The following is a 23,416-nucleotide window of genomic DNA, read 5'->3' on the forward strand; positions in this document are numbered from 1 at the left end:
TTGTCCTTGCCTTGTCATCTGCAGTAACTAATTTATCATACAAAACTTTAATTTTCCATGACTTTCAAGGCCTGATAATTAAATTCCATGACTTTGCAGGCCTGGAAATGAAGTTCTTAAATTCCATGAATTTTCCAGGTTTTCCATGACCTGAACAAACCCTGATGAATGAATGCCACAATCACAAAACAAAAACATCGATTTTCAGTTTACACTCTCATCATAAACATTAATAGTCTTCACAGGTTGTGAGCACAGCCAATAAAAATGTACCATATTCAGGACTACGTTCACCCGGACGATCAAACTCAACCTACTTTTAAAAATGTACCAGTTACAATCAAACCCAGGAGTCCATAACACCAGAATGACCAACTATCATTATAACACCGGGTCCATAGCATGCCAGATTGTGATGCTACTTTTTATAGATTCACCATTCACCAAAAAACTCTCAACAATTTGGAACAGAGTAAGAAATCACTAAAAAAGAGAGATTTAAACTGATTGAAAAAAAAAACTGAGGAGTATAGGATCTAGACACCTCAGTCTAAAAAATCAAACTGCCAAGGACTAGGCAGATGAACTTATTAAATTTTCAGAGTTAAATTAATCAAGTTTACTACACTTTCTTGAGTATAAAATGTAACAAAGTACCTGCCCACTAATTTTCTTCACAAGTGGCAAAATAGTATCTTTCCAATCAACAGACAGGCCGGCATCCTTTAGCAACTGCTCCAACAGAGTGTTAAGGTGGTATGCATGTGCAGCCCTGAAAACAAAGACCCACAAAAATCTATGACACATTCTCCTCAGATACTCAAGTATATGACAAAATATTCTCAAGTCATAAAAACCCTAAAGTCATAAAAAAACTCTCAAAGAAAATTCTAAGCAGCTCAAAAGCCAGGAGTCCTGTCTATTGAGGACTGTTTTTATAGCTGATCTTGAAGGAACTATACCTGAAAACTTTTTTGAGTCAAAGATGTGAGATTTTTATTCATGAGAATACTAGGGGAGCTCTCCATCATGCCTATAAATATTATGTCCAAAGAGTTCTGAAGATGTTCTGACAAGTTCCACAGTGCTCTGTTCCATTACTTTTCCTCCTAAAATAGGAGATTTCTGGGAAAGTATCATCTCTCAAATGGACTTTTCTTTTCTTAAAATGAGTCAGTTAAGGTTGTAAAAACAAATTTTTATGCTAGGAATGAGAAACTGGTCTGCAGGGGTGAGCTGGTAAGAGATCAAAGCCTTTGATCTGCAGGTGTGAGAGTTAGCACATATGGGGCACAAGTACTGTTCAACTGCATGCTCAGTTAATACAAGTTGTATGTATTTGAAAGTATCAAAATTGAATGACTTTACTTTGGTGGATTGTCCAAGAAAATAAAACTGGCATCGTGGGAAGTAATTCACTCACCACAGTCGTTCCATGGCCAGTTTCTCCCCATTATCTTCCCTAAGTTCCTCCAGATCAGGACCAGAAGATGACCTATCAACTCCTATCTTTCGGGCCATCATAGCTCCACTGAAGATCTCATCAGGGGTATTGCTAGTACTAATGATTGCCACTGGTGGCCCCCCTTCATTAGTCTTCTTAGTGCTTGGCCTCAGGGGGGTGTGTGGGTATCCTTCATTGTACACATACTGTTCCAGTGGGGGTGGGGGTACATCTGTTATCAGTGACAATGTAGAGCTTGCTGCTTCACCATTTGCATCTGCTGCTGATACTCCAGGTTTTCCAGGCTGGAGTATAACAGAAAAAGTAATATCAAATGTACTGCTGTTACTATTCAACTTGAAACAATATTAACTTTCACAGCATCGACAAGAAAATGCCAAGCAAATTATCAACCTCACAAAAAATTAAAACTTGAGCCTCCAATCAACTGAAAAACAAAAATAGGAAAGGGGTGATACCCCGAGCCAGAAATACAGTCATGAGAAACTGGTCAGCATAGGCTTCATGACAGCAGTCAATTTTCAATGATAACAGCGTCATCTTAATAGGTTGTGTCATCTCATGGTTTCCCTGTAGTACAGGCAGCCACACAGACATTATGACAGTTGTGTGACAACCAAAACTTAGATGGACATGCAACACTGTTACTGTTGCCACAGTATACGATTGTCATTTCTCATGTTTTTAGGCTTGTCTCTACTACGTTTTACAAACAAAGTAATTTCTGACCTCTCCAAAATGCTGTAAATCCACCTTTAATAACAATTCACTGTCACCTTCCTCAGTTGCCACACCATTCATCAAATCTAGGTCCAGAAGCTTTGGTGCTTGAAGAAGAACAGAACAATAAAAGTGGCCAATAGTTGACAAGGCTAGCTGACACAGAACCATCCATACCCACCCCTTGTAGAGTGGTTTAAAAAAAAATTTCCAAGGGGAGGGGTTCTTAAAGGCCTAAATTTTTAAAAGAAATTATGAAACTAAACTGGAATCATTTCCTGGGTGAAGGTGGGGGAAGGGGGGTTACATCAAAACCCTCCATGGGGTACAGAGAACAAAATACAATGTGTTGCACATGCATTTCAGTTTAATGAAGCTCTCTCTCCTCGGTGTTTTAAGTCATTTTGTTGTGCCATCAATTCAATGCACACAATTCAGCCTTTCTTGGCCACAAATTCAATAACTGCAACTGAATTATCTTGTATTTTTGGGGGGTGATAGGATAAATTACCTGTTGTTTTATGGTTACTCAGTTTTCCAGAGACCTGAAAGGTAAAAATAAATGACAAGGAAAGAATGAGGATTAAACATGGCTCGAAAAGCAACTCATTTAACTAACACATACCAGTACATGACTTGTACTTTCCTTAGTGATGAACAAATATGAAACTAAGGCTCTAGTAAAACCAAAATCACCATGCTTACAATAAATCAGGTTTTTCAAGCAAATTATCTCCAAATTTTTCAAGATTCTGAATGTTCAAATTTGGCATAATCATTGCTATACATGTTATATATGAAATAAAACAATACACATTTAATAAATTGCACATGACTTGCATAATTCAGGTGAGCATGTGATATTGTCACATGTATATGTTACAGGTCAAAATTAAATTCAAGTTAAAATTTGATTCTCAACAATTTTCCTTTGCCTCCTAACCAGGGTTCATAAAAAAATTGCAGCCCTTTTTGAAGGACTTTTCAAGGACCACATTAGATTTTCAAGGACCACCTACTAAGAATATAATAATTTACTTCATGGACTGTACAAAAATGCACATTCTCAGTCTATTCTAATAAGACTTTAAGGCTTGAACTGTTTGTTTCTCCAACCTCTCTACATTTTTCAGTTCACCGGTCTGAAATTGATAGTTAATTATTGCATAAAACAAAGCACTTTAAGTAAATAACCTTTAATTCTCTGAGCTGTGATTTACATTCTGTCTTGAACAGCGATGTATAAGCGCTATATAAATTCCATTATTATTATTATTATTGGACAACAAAAAAGCATCAGAAAATTCTTTCCAGCTCACTACATTCAAATTTAAAGAAAATTCAAGGACTTTTCAAGGAAAAATGGAATTCAAGGACTTTTCAAGGACTTCCGCTAAAATGCAAGGACTTTTTAAGGACTTGCGCTAAAATTCAAGGACTTCCGCCAAAATTCAAGGACTTTTCAAGGACTTCCGCCAAAATTCAAGGACTTTTCAAGGACTTCCGCTAAAATTCAAGGACTTTTCAAGGACTTCCACTAAAATTCAAGGACTTTTCAAGACTGTCCGAACCCCACTAACGCTAATTATTCATGAGTTAGGGTTGGAAGACAAAGGAAATTCAGAATCAACCAAGGTTAAAAAAATTTAACCTGAAATTAAAACTGACCTGTAACATATACATGTTGTATATAAAATAAAATAATATACAGTGCATGTGTTACAGGTCAAAATTATATTCAGCTTAAAATTAATTTGATTTGACTCTTAATTCCCTTTGTCCCCTAGCCCTAATTCCTGAATAAAATTTTTATCGACATTGCTGTATGTAAAATAAAATAATATAATCACAAAATCAACTACAAATGATTTAAAAGCATGATCCATGCTTCACAAGAATGTGAACACGACCAGCTAAAACGCTTTAAGCAAGTTAGGTAATAAAGATTAGAGTTCAATGTATTTATTGTACTACTTTACACCCATACTGCCATATCGGTGATTTTACCTCTTGGGTATTGCTGGCCTCCAAGTCATCAGTCATAGGTTCAATTTCATGATGATCCAGCTGACGGAACCAATGAGGAACTGTTTCATCGTTATCATCATCAACGTGATCATTTTTCTCATAACTTTCATTCCACAAGCCACTTTTATCAGATGATTTGTCTGTATCTCCCCAGAAAGACCTCTTAGGTGTTGCTACTTCACGTGCAGTCTGTTATGAAATATACAATGTAAATGTTGTGGTTCCTTTTTTTATTTTTTATTTTTGGAATTTATATGTCTTTTATTATAAACTCATTTTCATACACTACTACACCCATAAACAAAAGACAATAACATTTAAACTAACAACAAAATTGAACCACAACAGTTTGACTTTAGAACCTAGTAGGCTAATCCCTTTCTCTACTATCTATTATGAAACTTTTTGACTTATTTCTAAGAACAAGGTAAGGTATTTTAAAGAGGGTAGCCATTTTTCCTCATGTAAGCAACCCCTTGATGCAATATTATTATTGTCTGATCTCTATGTTCGCTGTACTGTTATTGGTAAATCAGATTGCAAGAAAGACTTTGAGTGACATGTCACTGTCTGTTTCATAATGAAGAAATTAAGTGTAATTAATTCCCTTAGTCTATCAAGTAGATGTGACAGACTTGTTCCCAGAGGAGCCCTCATCTGGTTTGACTCTCATAAGTGACCACTTCCAGTGAGCAAAGACTGAATCTTGAGATTTTGGCTGATCACCCACTTATGGAAGGTTAAACTGTCTCAAAAATGGAAGCTGTTCCTCACCACTCCTGGTTGGTAGAGAATGTATTCATCTTTGAAGACAGCTCTGCCTTCACGAGTGTTCGGCACAGGCTCTAACCAACCAGAATCAAGTAAACCCTGTCCTATTGTCACTGCCTGATTCCTGTTGGGTGTTGGTAGAAAAGGAACAGATTAGAAACATGGCGTTGTACTTGCCAACTCAGATCTATCTAACATGCAGGAGATTATTATTTATGACTTAATAGGTGATCATGTAACAGCCATATATAAAGAAACTATACAGGGTATTAACTCAACGGCAGCTTTTGTGCAGAGGTTCAATACCACGATAGATATCAGGGAGCTTAAGCAACAACAACTGAAATGGCTATTAGAATGGCACTCAAAAAGTGAAGTCCCACTACTTCAAACTTTATCGCCCTTATTCCATCTCCTTTAATTTGTTAAATGTTAGCAATTTTTTCCGGAGTTGAATTCTAAAACACAGGATCAAAGGTCAGGAAAAGAAAACAAGTCGTTGTCTTGTGTTCACATCTTCAACAAAACGTGAAATGAGGCATTTTCACGTTGTAGTTGTGCCGTGATGGCAAAGAAATGTACAAAAAAGCATGATGCACGTGCAAATTTGTTGTTTTGTCTATCTAAACCTATTGCTTTTTTGCCGTTCTCATTGACATCGCCATCGTTGTTGCTTAAGCTCCTTAATTACCATTACTAATGAATCTATGGACTTTCTACTGTCAGTAGTAAGAGTAAAATTATCCGAGATAACGCAATATTTTGAGAAAGGTCCAGTAGTGGTACCGATAGCTTGTACTGTATAAGCAGTTCTACTACGATCTGAGAGAAAACTTATTTTGAGATTACCTTGTAGATGTTTTTTCATACGTAAGCAGCCAATCAACCAGCTCGCTGCCAACAAGACAATTCTGATATGTTCTCAAGCGAAAACGGTGGCTCTGAAGTTCCAATCCAGACTTGGGTGAGATCATTTGATTCCACAATTCACGAAAAGAATCCTTATTTGTAAAGAGTAACAAAATTTTATCACAAAAAAACAAAACAACACCAGGAAACATAACTAAAGAGCACCTCTAGTCTAGATTTCTGTGCAGAAAAGAGAAGTATGCAGTATCATTATCATCACCACCATTCAGGGTTGTCAAAAGTAACCGGCTGCCAGCGAAAATCACCACCTACTTGGTTAGTATTGGCCGGCTACTCTACTTGGCATTTCTTTACGGATGGCCTTTTTTAAATAAAATATCCGTGGACTGGTTGGTTACTTTAACAACTCAGCCATCTACTTCAAAACTTTCTGACAACCCTGCCATTATCATCATCACCACAAATTTTATTGTAATTCAGATTTTCAGAGCAACATGCATAAGATGTCTAATAGTTCCAATTGTTACTTATAATAATATTATTCAATATCATTATCAGCTTGTCCGTTTAAAACAATAATTATGACAAATCACCCATCACTGACTTGTTTCAACATGTCTGCTTCAGCTGCACATACTCCAAATGCATCAAATGGTCTCCGCCCTGGCATTGGTAAAGGCCGTTCCTTCTCACCATAAGAACTCAATGCAGTCAGGCTTGGACTATTGCTTAGTTTCCTGTGTGAAGGCTGAACATAGAAATTCTCCTCATCCTCAAAATCAAATGGATAGCTCCTAGGATTTGCCAGGTTCGTGTTGCCGCTGTTGTTGGTAGTGATATCAGTATCTGAGGTAAATGCGCTCAGATCAGCCTGTAGTTGTTCCAAGTTTCTAACCATCAAGTCAGCTGACTGTGTGTACCGCTGGACTACCTTGTGACAGTAAGTGCACACTCGCAAAAACCCTACCAATCAGAATATTATCATTAGTGTAAGCATGTATAAAACAGACCCTTGTGAGATGATAACTAAAAATTGGAAAGAAAATGTCAGATTTAAGGAAGGCAGAGCGGGTGAGAGGTTGAAGTGCTGGAATTGTAACCCAAAAGCTTAGAGTTCAAGTCCAACCCCTGACCGTAGCTAGATTTTTTCCCGATAGTTCCAAGTTCAAATCCTTCATGGCCATGCTTATAAAACACCCAATTGGTTCGCCTTGTACCTGCTGAGGTTCTTAGGCTTGTCTGTATTAACTGGTTTTCTCTGCACAATAATTTATATTTATTTTGTCTCTGACAAAAAGTAATGCTTGTCATTTATTTTAATATTTTTTTGTTCATTTTTCTTTACCTGCATACCCCATGATCTTCCCAGGAATTTCCAAGTAACAGCACCTGTAGCAAAATATTTGACCACAGAGGCGGCAATGGTGCCTGCGGCGGAAGGTGTTGAACTTTTCCCCACATTCATAACATTCCTTGCAGTTCTCATCTGGCATCCAATACTGCTTAAAATCACTCTTTTTGTATTCTTGTCGTAGCTGAAAAAAAAATCAAATCAACGACTATGGGTGATAAAATTATGTTTTCAAGCAATGGCCAATTATTGCTCTTGCATGGGTATTGAAAATAAAGGAGATGTACATCTTTGCAAGAACCATTGAAATCTGCAAAGAAAATTGGGCTTTCAGTGATTTATTGGGAAGAGATTATTTTAAAAGAGCTTTAACATATATGAACAATACAGGGCAATTTTACTTTGTGCAAAATTAAAGGTTATAAAATTATAATAAAAGTATGTGGTTAGCCCAATATTTTCCCCTTCCTAGAGGTAAAAAAAAAACAGAAATATTGAAAAATAGTTTGAGCATCTGAGGGAAAAGGAAAGGAAATATTTAGCAAAACAAAAAATTCTATTTGAATCTGAGGAGAAACTCTCCACAAAATTATGCGTCCAATACACTATGTTTAATACAAAGATGCACCTGGACATGAAGTTATATTCAAGAAGTTTTTCGAAGATTTGCTCAGTTAAGGGTCATAAAATGAATGACAGTGTGGTAAAAGTATCCATGAACAAATTTTATGTTACCTAAAATCTGAAATTTAAACAAAGAGATGCAAAAATTAAAACAGTTTACAGAGACACGGCATGCCAATGATGTAAAGGTAGCAGAACAGGGATATTAATTCTGAGCAGGCCAGATGGGTGCATTGTAAGATTTCTGTACAACCTCATATATTTATTATGCATGCAGCAATTTCAATACTTTTTGGCCCACTTGAAACGTAGATCTTTCCATTTAACAAATTTGATACCTATTTAGGTTAACCCAAATACTACAAGGTGGAGGGTTCATTTCGATGTCAAACCTAATTAGTCAGACGCAATTCATTTTCACGAAGCTCAATGGTCTAAGTGAAAATTATTTATACATTAGGTTGAGCACTACCCTGCGAGCAGAGGCCCTTCGATCTTCCTAGATAAGTCCACTTATCTAGGAAGATCGAAGGGCCTCTGCTCGCAGGGTAGTTGAGCACATGAGTGAGAAGATCAATGTTTGAAACAACGTCACTCCACAGTCAAAATTCCCAGATAAGCCACTCCATCTTAATTCATGGGCGCGATCCATTCAACCAAAGTTTCCCGAAATTTCGGTCCAAAACTCAATGGATCGGTTCGGTCCAACCGGAAAAGTTTCGAAAAAACAGGTCCACCTTTTTAGGTGGTCCTCTTTTCCCGGTCGGACCGGTCTGAATGTTGGTTGAATGGATCGCGCCCCATGGGTCGACCCAAATTAGACATGTTGGATTTAACTGATTCAAACGTCGATCTCTTCATGTATACTTAATTCAAGGGATTAAATTCGTTACAAGAAAAGATTGACGTTTGAACTGGGCCTTTCTCCCGAATAGTTTAACACGAATACAGTTGAAACATGTATGCATAATAAATGTATGGGGTTATAAGACAATCTTACCGGGGCCATTATTCCTGCTCATGAAACCAGTCAAAGCACAGAATTTGCCCCATCTCGCCCGCTTAATTGAGATCAATAAGTGGAATGTCCGTTGGGAATTTTCAACCCCAAACTAACCTGCCCTCGACCATCCGCAGCGGCGTTCAGGCGGCCCAAGACGGCATGAACGTTGCGGTAACCTGGAGAGTTACGCCTACTGCCGATCCCTACACTCCCCGGCGCGCTCGTCCTCCGTCTACCGATGAGAGGTGAGGCTGACCAGGAACGGGGCAGTTCAGGATTTTTTGTCGTCGACACTCGTTTCTGCAGCTGAGGTGAGCTTCTAGGACTAACTAATGGGCTCACAGGACGGTGTTTTTTTGTGCTATCAATTTTGACCTCCACTCGAGCCTCGGGTCTTTTTCTTTGAAATAATCGTGCCAAAGAAAAGCTCGATTGCGAAGTATCTGGACTGAGCGGACGAAACGACGTCAACCTAACATCATCTTCTGAATCCATCTGATTTTAGCCTGATTTACCGGAGCTCTAAGTGTTTTAACACGTTTTCCATTTTCCAGTAATAATAAGATGCGTTTCTAACATTTTAGGTAAAGAAATATAGGTGACAAAACACCTCCAGGACGAGAAATCTTCTACATATCGGATCTTTCTACCTTCTCTCATGAATACTCGAAAAAAGCACTGGACCGAGTCTGCAGACACGACCGCTATCGCAAAAGGGGAAAGTGCCTTCAAGTAATATCAATCAGAGTGTAACTTATTATAAAAAGATGGCGGCGACCAACCCAGCAGATTTAACGCAAATCCAGTTGCGTGAAAATTTAGAATTGCAGCTCTCTGAGGTTGAAATGCTTCGATCTATGTATCCAGAAGAAGAGGAGTTCAATTTGGATGAGCAAGCACTTCTAGATGTACAAGAATTTTGTTCTGGTAGGACAGATGAAAAACCACATAGTCTTCTTAACTTCACACTGACCATAAGCTTGCACGACTGTAATGGAGATGGTGGGAGAGAAAACTCTATAGATCTGTCTTGTTATTTCCCTCAAGAATATCCCAACAGTAAACCAGAGCTCTTTGTTAGATCGCAAAGTCTTAACAGAGAAACTCAGAGGGGGCTTAATGAGGAGTTAAACTCTCATATAACTGCAACAGTTGGCTCTGGAGAACTATGCACATTGCCAGCACTACAATGGATTCAGGAAAATGGGGAAATGTACATTGCTCGTAGCCAAGCTGAAATTAAATCTTCTACAACAATTACAAGCAAATCTCAAGAAAATGAGGTTAAAATAAAAAGAGATAGGATATTCTTACGAATGTGGTTATATATGCATCACATATATAGTAAAACAAAAAGGAAAGATATTCTTCAATGGGCCACTGACTATAACCTCACTGGTTTCTGTCTCCCGGGTAAGCCAGGGGTTGTTTGCTTGGAAGGTGATGAATACAATGTTGAAGAGTACTTCAGTCGTTTACGGAGGCTTAATTGGAAGAAAATTACTTGCAGACATCGAGAAAAGGGAGAAGAAAACAAGAGCATTGATGATCAGAGAAAGTTTCCTGGATTTGAAGAATTGTTCTTTGAAGTTCATGGCACAAGAGAAAACCATATGGATATGGGCCAGTTTCTTCATTATTTAGAACAACATAATTTAGGTTATATTTTTCAAATTTTATTTGGTATAGAAGGTAAATCTTCTTTTGACAAGTAAAAGTAACAATAAAGATACAGTATTATTTAAATACAAAATAACCAGTGTAAATATTTTATATTGGGAAATTTAATTAAAGATGGTAACTAAAATTTTGTTTTCTTTTCTTCTGAGAATGTACCATGAGTTTCCTTGACAGGATGCTTGTTAGCACCCAACCCCACCCCCATCCTCACTCCCAACCCTCCCCCACCACTACCACTGCTGCCAACACCTTTTCGTGAGAAAAATAACAGGAATTGTACCTAACAATATTAAGACAACAGGATGACTGTGGGAAAAAAATGATGTTGAGCATATCCAAAGGAGAATGCTGGCAGCTTATTCTACACCATGAAGTGTGTGATCATATGAAAAGGGGATGTTCCTTAGGCAGACGGGTCATTCCATCCTAAGCTACCTTCTGTACCAATCACACTAAACGACTATTGGGTCTATATTAGGCCATCAATTCCTTGTGTCACGCATGTCATATCAGTGTTGCCTGAGAATGAAAATTAGAGGTGTGCTCGGGGACTGGACACCACAGGAGAAACCATCATTGCTGCCGCTTTCGCTCCAGAGATCGAAGAATCAATCGGAAGGCTTCAAGCCTTAACCAAGCCACAGATATTGTGTAGAGTTCCTGGCAGTTGTACAGGTGGGCACAATTGTCATCTGTTATATATATAACACTTGCAAGGTTCTCCTTGTTTAAGAACGAAGAGCAAGATCAGTTTGACATATTTAAAGTTCGTCACAAAAACAAAATTTTCCTCTGCGTTCGGTCATGATGTCCGTTTCAGCTTGCTGCGTCGGAATGTCTTGTTCATTTTTTTTTACGTCCGCTGTGATCAGCCACTTTCATTTGTTTGATTCCAAAATGCAGTAAGAACCTCTCATGCATTGTTGTTAGGTAGTTTTGCTTTGTTTAAACATATGCGCAAGATTGCGATTTGTAGATTTTCAGTGAAGCTTCCGCTTGAGCATCTTCGATTCTCGGAGTCGAATTTTTGTTAATTTCTGCGCTCTTGCCTCAATCGAGTTGTGTGGGCGGAATTTATCAATCAGTAAGAACCGCTTATTTAACTTTTGCTGATTTTGAAGAGGTTTCTAACTTGTTAACGTACTCTATGGCTGTAAAGTTGAGCTAATATATTATCGATCGAGAGTGTATTGTGTTAGACCTACTGAGTGACTGTCCATTTTTAACAATTTAATACCTGAACATACCTGTGGTGAGTATTTTTTCAATCGCCTCTTTTTCTCCGGAGGAAGAAATTAGGCTCAACTGGAATTGAATTATCGCGATCAAGTCGCTAATATTCTTAACTTTTCATTTTTCCAGTGTGATGCTTTGCTCACATAGAGACATGGCTCGAGAACTTGTCAACGAATATAGTAATTAATTACACTTTGCTTGATTTTAAAATGAAAGTAAAATTGGTTATGAAGGGGAAAATGGAACATTTAAGCTAATTTTTGCACAACATAAATTGTTATTCATGTACACATACATAAGAATGCAGTTTTTAACAACGTGTGTGGTTCTAGAAAAGTGTATCTTGCAAGTTGTTCATTTCAGAATCAAAAATTCCGACCACTCTCTTCAAACCCTTACACATATATGTAAGTTTAACATATTAATGCGGATCAAACTTTAATTTATCGTTGATCTGTTCTTGAAGGTAAAAAAATCAGGATCATTTCCGCTAAAAAATAGATGTTTACTTGGCAGCTTTCATGCTTGTTCAATTCTGTCACTTTTCTGGTTTCCTACGTGGGTTTGGTGTTAGGCAAGTCATTTTATGTTTAACCAGCTGCTTTCCTTGTTTTTACTAACTTACTAGACAATTTTCTCTTTCATGTTATTTACTTCATGTAAATTTATTCATAATCATCAAGATTTGTGGTAACAAATATTGATCAAGAATTTATAATTGCCTTGCAGCATTTTACTTTGTATGATAATTGACTGTTTTTTTTACATTAAATATTGTCACTGTATAATCCCAACAAAATTATGTCTGAGGGTTGATCTTCGGCTGATTTTGTGGTTTCATATTCATGAAGGTAGCGTAAACATCTCATCAGTGGCATTCAATGTTCATCTGCAATATCTCACATTAAATAACAAGATATCGTGATTTGCATTGAACAATAATAGAGTACGCTCGCCTGATAAATACTGCAGCTGTTTCACTTGAATACTAGTACTCATAGAGCCATTGCATATCTTTTCTGTCACTTCCAGAAAATTACAAATTATCTTAAGTATTTTGAAGAATGTCTTTAAAGGTCTGAAAATTTCCAACCTTAAAGCAAAAAGAAAAATTTTCTTTTTAGTTAAAGAATCAGGTGATTCAAATTATACAGTTACAAAAAAAAGTTATGTGCAAATAATTAACAATTATTATTGGATGAGGTTGAGCAAAATATCATGATTTGTCAGTGGCGAGAGCGACGCTGACAAATCACAATATTTTGTGATAACCGAGGTCAGTAATTGTTTGATCATTTGATCACCGAGTTTGTTTTTTAAAGGAATATCTTCAGGAAGCAAAGCGATCGGCCATTTTCACACAAGAGCAATCACAAGATGGAGAGAAACGTGGTTTCATTTATGCATTCATGAACCGAATATTATTTGCAGCCAAACAAAGTTGGACGACATTGTGCATGAGCAGACCATTTTTTGTAGGCAGTTATTTGCAGGTCATGTGGTGGGCCAATAAAAAGGAAGAAAAATTTGCAACAAATGATTATTTAATTTTTTAGCCTGTGTGCAGATGTCTCCTTTTCCTACAGCAATTAAATTAAAAGGAAATACTACACAATTAAACCTCTCTACAGTAGCCACCTTGTGGATGGAAATAAGAGTAGCCTCAGAAGACATTCTTAAGCCTGGTTCTCATATGCTGGCGAAGTATGTGACATGGCTGCCGATACTGCCTGGGATACTACTCCGACATATGAGGACATTACACCGCCAGCAACAAGAAACATCGCAGGTCTTTACCACTTGCATTCCTGCGAAGTCAAACTTCAGTCAACTTCGGAGGCATGCCAACAGTGAAGACTGACATGGCCTCTGCTACCAGCACTTTCTGTTCTCACATTAGAACAGTGTCGCAGGCAGTACCGGCAGTTATGTCACAGGTAGCTTAGTGGCATATGAGAACCAGGCTTTACTTCAGAGTGAGCACAGGTCTGTCGGAGGCTGATCCTTTTTTGGTCACCACAGGACACCCAAGTAGAAATTGCAGATTACAATGGTATGATTGTAACATATTTCTCCTATTTTTTTCATGATCTTCACTGCAGGCTTGACAATGTCTGTATCATCTGTAAATGGTCCAAGCTCTGGATCAACTATTGTTAAAGTAGGCTGGCTTCAGAAACGAGGTAAGTAAACAGGTAAATTTGGCCAGGGTTATGGGAAGCATGCTGAACAACCCCAGCCTAATTCTCCAAAAGCACCTTTTAACCTTAGCAAGAGTCAGTCCCTTCACAGAGCACAGCCATTTTTCCACCATTTTTTCGCTGACCACCTTCCTCCTGATCATAATAGCCCTTTTTTTTATCCGATTCCCAGGGGAGTACATTAAGAATTGGAGACCTAGATATTTTCAGCTTTGGAGTGATGGTACTTTCATTGGGTACAAGGAGATTCCCAAGTCAAGAGAAACTGAACCTTTGAACAACTTCTCTGTTTCCAGTAAGTACACTGATAAATAACTTCAATACTAAACTTCAATAATTGAGTAAGTAACATTTATAACATCGGAAATCGCCAAAGTATCTTTATTATGTGCTAATGTTGATTTGCACATTTGTACATGTATACTGGATAATAACTCTTGCCAGTTCATCATCAAGTTGCCATGGTAATTGACCAATTCTAGGTTCTATTGCATTATTTCTCCCCTGACCCAGCAAAGCTTTGCTCTAGGAGCACTCATGTAGCCCTGCCCGGCACCTTTGTTATTATACACTCTACAGTGTGATATAATTTTGTGATCTAATGTATTTTTTTGTTATTTATTTTACCAGAGTGCCAAATTATGAGAACAGAAAAGCCGAAGTCAAATTCATTTATTATAAGGTATAGTGTGTGTTTATTTTGCAGTGGTTGAACCCTCTCAAGCTTTTGTAACAGGGGCGGATCTAGGGGGAGGGTGCAGGGGGTTGCACACCCCCCCCCCCCCTTAGATGACCTGCGGTTTTCTAATACAACTGGTATTCTGCAAAAAAAAAAACTATGTGGTTTATTGGTGTTGAAGTTGAGCAAGAGACAAGTGCACCCCCTCCAAAAAAAAAATCCTGGATCCGCCCCTGTGTACTCTAATATAAAACTGGTAACAGCAAGCTTTCTATTACCTATCTGAGATGTGTGATATGTATGAACTCATAACATGAGAAGAGCCACCTTTCTGTTACCTTGAAAAAAACAAACAAAACAAGTGGAAAGGAGACCAGGTTTATGGCTTAATGTCACCTCCCAAGATCATTGGCATTGAGACTAGATTACAATGCTGTGCTCTAAGGAACGTTGAAGGGAGCCCTGTGCTCTGAACCTGTGAAATCCAGGGTGCCCAGCATATGATTTGTATGCAAAAACTAAGATTTTCTGGTTACCGGAGAGCAAAAGTTAGGCGCTAGGGGACACCGGGACAGGGGCACAGCCTTGGATTATCACTTCACCCAGCATGAGCTTGTAGTCCAGCATTGGTTTGAGCACAGGCCTCCCACTCAGCAACCAGGGGTTAGCCTGCTGACTTAACTTGGTAGCAGTAAGTTTCCATGAACTTAGTGTTTGGTATTGTTAGTGATCAACATCAATTTTCTCCTAACAATATTAATACATAACCAAGAGAAAAGGTTATGAGAGTTAATCCAGTGATCACCAAAGAAAAACATTTTGATTTTTAACAAATTCTCTCAACAAAAATGTATGAAGATCTGTCTGGAGAATTTGTATGCAGGTATTGGAAAGAGAAATTGGATGATGGTGACCTTTTAGGGATAAAAGGTTACCATGGGTGAAATCTTGTGTAATTTACTATAAAAATAATACAACTTTCAGTACATAAAAAAATGTCTTGTGATGTTTTTCTTATCCACAGATGTTGGCAGTGGACTAACCTGATAGAGAGGACATTCCATTTAGACAACCTTGCTGAAAGGTTTGCTGTTCACTAAACTGCATCTGATTGCTTGTGGTTACAGTTTTTTTATTATTTTCTAAAGGTTTATGTCCAATTTTCCCCTTGCCTCTTCCCTTTTGAGTGCCTGGCATGGAGGAGGCTAAGGAAAGAGGCCCTGTGGTGGGTAGTAATGTCCTCTGGGGGGGTGGTAATGTATGTCCCTAGACTGATTTTCAAAACCTGTTGTTTTGCATTTTGAGAAGGTGGCCATGTCCCTGTTGGTATTTTACTATTGTATTTGGAATTTCAGTTTCAATACCATCTTCATGTCGCTGTTTCAAGGCCTGTGTTGCTTGTTGAAATGTTACCTTAGGGGCCTCAGGAAAGACCCGCTTGTCACATAGATTGGAATTGAATTGCAAGTCTTGGTTTTATTCAAAGCCTCTTAAGCTTTTAGCCTTAATATTATTTTGAAATGTTCATATGCACAGTAAATTTTGTTGTCAAATTTTTCAGAGAAGAATGGGTTTCTTCCATTCAAGAGGTAGCTGATAAATTGCGTGAAAGTGCAAAATATGAAAAAGAGGACTCAGTGACAGATGAAATCACCTTGAGAAGTCAAAAAATGGTTTGTTACTTAACTTTTTGTTTTAGAAGAAAACTGACTAACTGCCTCAATGTATGCTCTGTTTTACTGTGTCAGTTTGTTCTAATTAGCATTGTCCTTTAGCATTCCCCCAAAACATTCCAGTTTCAGAAAGCTCAGTGTTCTAAACAGGATTTACAAGTCTTCATAGCTAATAACATCACGGCTTAACTGACAGACGACCAATAACATCACGACATAATTGACCAATCAAATCAATAACCAGAGTATAATAACATCAACTGACGTGATACAACTCACTTTGACTCTGACGATGACTACAGAACAGGTTGTCGAAACATCAGTCACTGTCAACAATAACAGTCCTATTCAGGACTACGTTCACCCGGTCGATCAAACTCAACCTACTTTTGACAGGATTTTTAGTTGGGCAAACTTGAGGGCCCCCGATTGAAATATCAGGCCCACACTAAAGAGAAGTCATCTCTCATACTTATCAGCTGCATGTATTACTATTTTTCCTAAATTTTAAATATCTTTTTTTAGACCCTAGATGATTTCCATCTACTGAAAGTTCTTGGAAAAGGGACATTTGGTAAGGTCATGCTAGCAAAGTTTAAGACGACTGGTGAAGTTGTTGCGCTTAAGATTTTAAAGAAAGAAGTTATTGTTGCCAAGGTCAGTAAACACATTTTTTTTCAAGAACTCACAAGCAAGATGGAGTGGTAGTCACTTCTGATAGTCTCATTTACACAGGCAATTTCTTGTGATTTTCGTTGTGATTTGATATAGCCATAAACATTATCCAATAATATTTAAATCAAAATTTCATCCCACAGGATGAAGTTGCACATACATTAACAGAAAACAGAGTACTAAGAACAATGGTTCATCCTTTTCTCACGGTAAGTTGCTACATGTTTCATTTGGACCTAATCATTAACTTCAATAAAATATCAACAAATCAGAATTATAACGTCAACATTGTATGCGAGTATGGTATCACTGTGCATTGTCGTCAATTAGTCACCTCAAGTAAATTTTACCACATCAGAATTCATTAACTTTGTTGCCTTTGTGTTGTCACACAGGAGCTGAAGTACTCTTTTCAAACAAAAGAAAGACTAATATTTGTAATGGAATATGTCAATGGTGGTGAGGTTAGTAATAAACGTGCATTATCGTGCTGTTATTATTTAGTTGGTAATAAATAAAAACAAAACAAAGGGAAGTGGAGTGTAAAAAGAATGGGAAAAAAGGATGACAAATCTAGCTACAGCTGTAGCGGCCAGGGTGGGACTTGAACACAAGGCCAAAGGATTCCAAGGTGAATGCTCTACACATGGCCTCGCTGCCTCTTTAAGCTAAAAAAGGGAAATCAAAAACAGGAGGTGGGAAAGAAATATGAAGAGAACTTTGAATTGCTTAATGGCCGCAGGAATGTGAATGTAAATGCACATATAAATGATAGAATGTGGATTATCACTATACAGTGTATCTTCATTTTAATAGTACAGTATATATTCACTTTATTCTCTTTAGGTAGAAATAGAAAATTAATTCAAAGTGATAGCAGTTAAATCACAGCTTATATTGTTAATTTTGCTGTTTGCTATTTTGTTTCATCAGCTTTTTTTCCACCTATCTAAAGAACGTGTGTTCTCAGAGGACCGGTCAAGGTTTTATGCTTCTGAAATTGTTTTAGCCGTCAAGTATCTTCATGAGAAGAAAGTGATTTACAGAGATCTTAAGGTAAATTCCAACAGGTCAGATGTAAGTTCTTTTCCCTTATTCTTGGCTTGCAACCACTGTTTGAATTTAAAAGATGTTAAGTAGCATACTTTCATCATTCAGCTTTAAGATTTCTATGTTCCAGTAGATTAGTTTATAATTTTAGACTTTCTCTTTTTTGACAGCTTGAAAATTTGCTGCTTGACTCAGAGGGTCATATTAAAATTGCTGACTTTGGGCTTTGTAAAGAAGATGTTTCACATGGAGCAACAACAAAAACATTTTGTGGCACTCCTGAATACTTGGCACCTGAGGTTAGTTTTCCATATCTTCTCTCATGGCAACTGTATAAATAAGTAGTTTTTATAATCTGAAAATTTTGTTGATTACTTATGTCTGAAAATTAGGTGAAAACCTGACAAAATTTATACAAGTGATTGTCAAAGTACATGTACGTAAACATTGCTTGTAAAAGTAAGTTGAAGTTACCCAACAGATTATTGAACAGAAAATTTTCCTTAATTTATATGTTTTTATGAAGGTTGAAAGCCTAATAAGAATGGAATATATTTTAAATGAAGGACACGTTTTAAGTACAATCTAGTTTGCATAGCAGTTTTTTCCATTTCCTTTATTAGTTTAACCCCTTAAGTCCCAATAGTGACCAACATCAATTTTCTCCTAACGGTATCCATACAATGTCGAGAGATTAGGTTATGAGAATTTATTACATGATCACCAAAGAGAAATTGCTTTGATCTTTTCTCATTTTCTCTCAACTTATTCTTTAAAGAAATGTATAGAGATCAGTTTGGAGAATTTGCTTGTGGATATTGGGGCTTGAAGGGTAAAGCTAAACAGGGTACTCATGGCATTGGGCAAAAGGGGCAAAAAATTTAAGAGAAGTTGGAGGGACGAAGAAGGCACTGACACTTTTTTTCTAGTTTCAGAGGTGTTGGTGATCATGAGTGTCAACCATAGCAATCCTTGGTGTGAATTAGAGCCACGATCTTGGTTAAACCAAACGTCCTGTTTTTTTCAGGTTCTTGAGGATAGTGATTATGGGCCTGCTGTTGACTGGTGGGGAGTAGGTGTAGTCATGTACGAGATGTTATGTGGCCGACTTCCATTCTACAACAGGGATCATGAAGTTCTATTTGAACTGATTTTAACGGTCTGTAATAATTATCATGGCGGTTAACATGATCCACAAATTACCGGTATAGATGTTATTAATGATTAATTGTTTTAACCATTTATCATTGTGAAAGCCAATACTGCCTTTCGAAAAACTCTAGTCAATGGTAAATTAATTAACTTATTTGAAGCCATGTGAATAGTCAAGCTTGGAAGTTATTTGCATCATAAATAATAATTCAAACAAGTAAATACAGCATATCTGATTTTAAACTTGCCATTGAACAGCAAAATATCTAGAAAGATTCTTCTTAAAGCAAGTAAGAAACAAAGCAGCAAATGTTTTGCTTGTTCACAGTCGTATTGATTATGATGTCAGTTTTTTTATTATTATTATTATTTTTTTACTTAATTTTTATATATATTTGTTACAGGAAGATGTGAAATTCCCTTCAAGACTTACTAACCACGCAACGAGTATCCTTTCTGGACTTCTACAGAAAAACCCTTCCAAACGGTACATGCAAAAAATACTATCCACATCTCAATTCAACAATCAAATTTTCTTACAGGAAAGGTGTAAAATTAAAGTTGTATAAAGTATTTAGGAAGAAAACTAGTAAATTTTATTTTTCCTTAAAATTTTATACTGTATAAAGCTTGTTTCTCTGTAAATATACTTTGACAATTTTTGTAAGTAAAGGTTTCTCTTACATTAACTACCCCAACCCAAACAAAGTATAGTGGAATGTCATAGATGTGTGTTCACTTTGCTTTAAGATCATTTCTACTCTAAGGGTCATCCATACATCCATACATCCCTAAAAGGGTTTTCCAGTTACAAGACAACTTTGCCCCAAAAAAATTAATACGAATTAAAAGGAAAAAGAATAATAACAGGAATGTATGAAAAAGTTAAATACAAAAACAAAATAATGCATTGGGTAGGACTATTACAAATTCAATTATTGATGTAGCTTGACTATATGTTTTTCAAAAATGCTAACTGAATCAGTTGATTTAACACCAACGTTTTGCCCCTCGGTAGGAGAGGGACCACTGACTGACAGCTTGATGGCATCTCGGAATGTTTAGCTGACTACTTAATCTAGTACTTTTTTGCGTGAATTTCACTACATCAGATAAATTTCTCAGCCAAGAAGTTAGGGACAAGATTGTTTATACATTTAAACATCACTACAGTATTGTTCGTTAAAGTTTTCACTAACAGGTAGCCAGATAAGGAATTTAGTACCTTGTGAGATGTGATAGAACTTTTTGAGATCAAGTATGATTCGTGCTGCAAAGTTCTGGACTAGCTGTAGTTTCTTGATGTTGCACTTACTGGTATTTGACCAGACAGATAAGCCATAATAAAGTGTGCTGAAAACAAGTGAACTTAAGAGGAGAAGTATATCGAGTAAATGATTTGTTACAGTGAAAATATACATATCATAATCTTTACAGCCTTGGCGGAAGCACAGATGATGCTAAAGAGGTCATGAGACATCAATTCTTTTACAATGTCAACTGGGATGACATGCTTCACAAGAAGGTAAGAGGCAGACCTTCCAACTCTCACAGTTTGACTCAACTCACAGTCTCACGATATAGCTTCCAAGTGTCGTGGTGAATCTGAAAATCATAAAATTGCCAGACAATTCCGGTAGGAATCGCATAATTTAAAAAACCTGTCTTCGTGATGGACAAATTGTATCAATCTCATTTTGGGGGGAAACCTGAATCCAATTTGAACCTCATTCCTGTAAAATGTAGGTTCAGTAAGGTCTGGGGGAAAGCTCTCACTTTGCAAACCGCTGTCCTATCGACCTGGAGATTAAAACAGAATCTTCTCTTTGCTGCCAAAAGAGCAACAAGAGAGTACAACAGAAACCAGTTACAGGGTAAAAAATACCATGACAAATAAAAATATTCGGCCTTTTTGGTTTTATTTGACATATATTCTCCAGGTTTGAGGTGCCAATCTCCAGGTTTTTGGGAGCTTTTTTTCAAACACTTCAGGTTTGCATGGTTTAGGGGTTGGAAGGTCTGAAGAGGCAATATCGAATTTCACTGATAGTTGCTATAAGTATCTTAAGATGTCTTCATTTTCTTTGGGAAATCAAAACTAACAGCACAGGACTTAAACTTAACAGGGAATTAGGGCAATTTCCCTTGCTGATTTCTGTGTCAAATCTGCACTGTTAGGACAAGTTTGCAGGAAAACAAGCCTGGATTCAACAGAATCTTATAAAACTACATTGAACCACTGTGCAGCACAAATAAAAATTTTCATGTGAACGGTGATGCTAAGTTGAGGGATTTCTAAATGTGATGTTGATACCGCAGGTTAAGCCCCCTTTCAAGCCAGTGGTAAAGTCTGACACCGATGTTTCTAATTTTGATGAAGACTTCACCAGCGAACCAGTCAAACTGTCACCCCCTGAAGGTAAGGCAACCGATCATGAAAGATTAAGCTCCCAATATCCATATATTAATTCTCCATACTGATCTTCATACCTTTCTTTAAAGAATCAGTCAAGAGAATTTGACAAAAGATCAAAGCGTTTTCCCTTTAATGGTCATGATATTCTTTCTCATAATGATGCATAGATGTTGTTAGGAGAAAACTGATGTTGGTCACTCTTGGAAGAACAACTCTTCATGACCAGCTGTCTGTTGACTGCTGCCCAAATTATCAAAGATAATTGATCAGTTGTCAGGTGATTGGCAAACAATGGTTTTCTGAGTGTGCTTAATAATACCTAAACCAACTGTTGGTTAAACTTGGTGATCTGTAAATGTAGTGCACCTTAATACTTCCATCATTCTTTTTCTGCTACGGGATTACAGCTGTTTTTTACACACTTTGATCTTTTTTCGCTTGGTTTAAAAGTCATAATGACATTAACCTTTCGTGGCAAGCATGTGAAAGTGCGGCCCATTTTATGGCCATTTATGGCAAATATCAGTGTTTGAATCTGAGTCATGCAGTATTTTAGGCTTTTTGTTCTGCAATTGCATAAATTGACATCCGATCTGAGATTCATCTGTATAAACTGGTTTGCAGGTAACCTGGCTGAGATTGCTGAAGAGGATGAAGCTAATTTTAATCAGTTTTCATACACGCCTGAGAATGGAGAAAGCTTGAAGTCATAACAGAGACATTACACTTTGCAGTTAGCACAAAAACTTTGGTACAAGCAAGATTAGTTTGTTGCAGTACAGTACATGCCTTCCCTTTGTTGCTATAAAAAAGGCAGATGTGAGAATATGTTAAAAACAAAACAAAAAGAGTAAAAAACCAAAATCAAGGATGAAGCTTAGCAGAAAGGTTCTCAGTTTCTCAGTATCGATCACAGTTTTTCATTTCTTGAGTGTTAGATCCTATTTATACAGCATACCAATGACTGGCATAAATTTACTGTAGGTTTTTTCTTTTTCTGAGAGCTAACTCTCAAGGCATGAAAGAAGATATTTTTTGCTTTCTTTATAGCTAGATGCACTTTTTTCATGAAAAAAAAGTTTAAATCAGCCAGCAGTGGAGCTTCATAGTTAACATCAATGTTGCTACCCTGCTCCCTTTGTTTGAATTCTGGTTTAACGCTTGCTCACTTCAAACAATGGAAGGAGACTGTAGCCTGCATTCTTAAATCACAGTTTTGACGCTCTACATAGCAGTACAAGTCAGAAGAATAGGTTTCAGTTGGTTAAAAATTCCATGAATTTTCTATGAAAAATTTTATTAGACTATTATATTACTATGTCATTGTCACTTATCTATAATTAAGTAAAAATGGCCTGCACTGTTTTTTATAAATTATAAGAAAAAGTAATGATTAAAATATTACTTCATATTTAGGTAGTCAATGTAACATAGAGGAGTGTTTGTATTTACAAATTTGCAATGATTACAGACAGTAGGATGATTTAACTTGAAATTATTATTAATTTTCCTGTCACTTTTGTTAGTGTTAACAAATCACAAAACAAACACAGGCAACACAAGTGATTTATTTTTACTACATGTAGCTACCAGGAAATAAGAAGTTTTGGTTTCTGTTCTGATTTTTCAATAATAAATGGCATGATCCAATCCAGAAATAACTTTGACACTAGATGAAGAACTCTCTTATCACAGGTTAATAATTAACATTCCACATCACTGAATAATTACAATAATTGGGCTTGAACATCAATTTTAAAGTGACAGTTATTTAACTGGACTTTTAGCTTGAGTCATTAAACTGTCCAATAAAGTTGAGTTA

At 36.9% G+C, this 23,416-nt stretch overlaps 3 protein-coding genes across 7 annotated transcripts in view; 2 read left to right on the forward strand and 1 right to left on the reverse strand.

Annotated features, from left to right (window-relative positions):
* LOC140925258 (1-phosphatidylinositol 3-phosphate 5-kinase-like) overlaps positions 1-9,489 on the reverse strand; it is a 34,654-nt gene extending 25,165 nt beyond the window's left edge. For all 4 annotated transcript variants that reach the window (XM_073375247.1, XM_073375249.1, XM_073375248.1 and 1 more), the window contains exons 1-10: positions 8,947-9,489; positions 7,200-7,389; positions 6,459-6,817; positions 5,834-5,985; positions 4,988-5,108; positions 4,193-4,402; positions 2,697-2,730; positions 2,195-2,292; positions 1,424-1,749; positions 658-772 (exon numbers count right to left, since the gene is read on the reverse strand). In XM_073375247.1, coding sequence (XP_073231348.1) covers positions 658-772; positions 1,424-1,749; positions 2,195-2,292; positions 2,697-2,730; positions 4,193-4,402; positions 4,988-5,108; positions 5,834-5,985; positions 6,459-6,817; positions 7,200-7,389; positions 8,947-9,327 — 1,986 coding nt within the window. In that variant the 5' untranslated portion in view covers positions 9,328-9,489. The remainder of the gene's footprint in view (positions 1-657; positions 773-1,423; positions 1,750-2,194; positions 2,293-2,696; positions 2,731-4,192; positions 4,403-4,987; positions 5,109-5,833; positions 5,986-6,458; positions 6,818-7,199; positions 7,390-8,946) is intronic.
* Positions 9,490-9,590: 101 nt separating this feature from the next.
* Positions 9,591-10,598, forward strand: LOC140924520 (RWD domain-containing protein 2B-like). The gene has a single exon (XM_073374539.1). The coding sequence runs from the start codon at positions 9,600-9,602 to the stop codon at positions 10,545-10,547; it is 948 nt and encodes a 315-aa protein (XP_073230640.1). The 5' UTR covers positions 9,591-9,599; the 3' UTR covers positions 10,548-10,598.
* Positions 10,599-11,046: 448 nt separating this feature from the next.
* On the forward strand, positions 11,047-23,331 carry LOC140923891 (RAC-gamma serine/threonine-protein kinase-like). Of its 2 annotated transcripts, XM_073373910.1 has the most exons (16): positions 11,047-11,187; positions 13,851-13,931; positions 14,122-14,244; positions 14,580-14,631; positions 15,653-15,712; positions 16,190-16,301; positions 16,827-16,958; positions 17,120-17,185; positions 17,372-17,440; positions 17,910-18,032; positions 18,197-18,325; positions 19,054-19,185; positions 19,583-19,665; positions 20,616-20,703; positions 21,498-21,597; positions 22,219-23,331. In XM_073373910.1, exons 2-16 carry the CDS (start codon positions 13,859-13,861, stop codon positions 22,305-22,307), a joined length of 1,431 nt encoding a protein of 476 aa, XP_073230011.1. In that variant the 5' UTR covers positions 11,047-11,187; positions 13,851-13,858; the 3' UTR covers positions 22,308-23,331. The 2 variants fall into 2 exon arrangements, with proteins under 2 accessions (XP_073230011.1, XP_073230012.1); XM_073373911.1 differs by lacking the exons at positions 19,583-19,665; positions 20,616-20,703.
* The last annotated feature ends 85 nt before the right edge of the window (positions 23,332-23,416 follow it).

This window comes from Porites lutea, chromosome 14, assembly GCF_958299795.1.
Source record: "Porites lutea chromosome 14, jaPorLute2.1, whole genome shotgun sequence".
Classification (NCBI taxonomy): Eukaryota; Metazoa; Cnidaria; class Anthozoa; order Scleractinia; family Poritidae; genus Porites; species Porites lutea.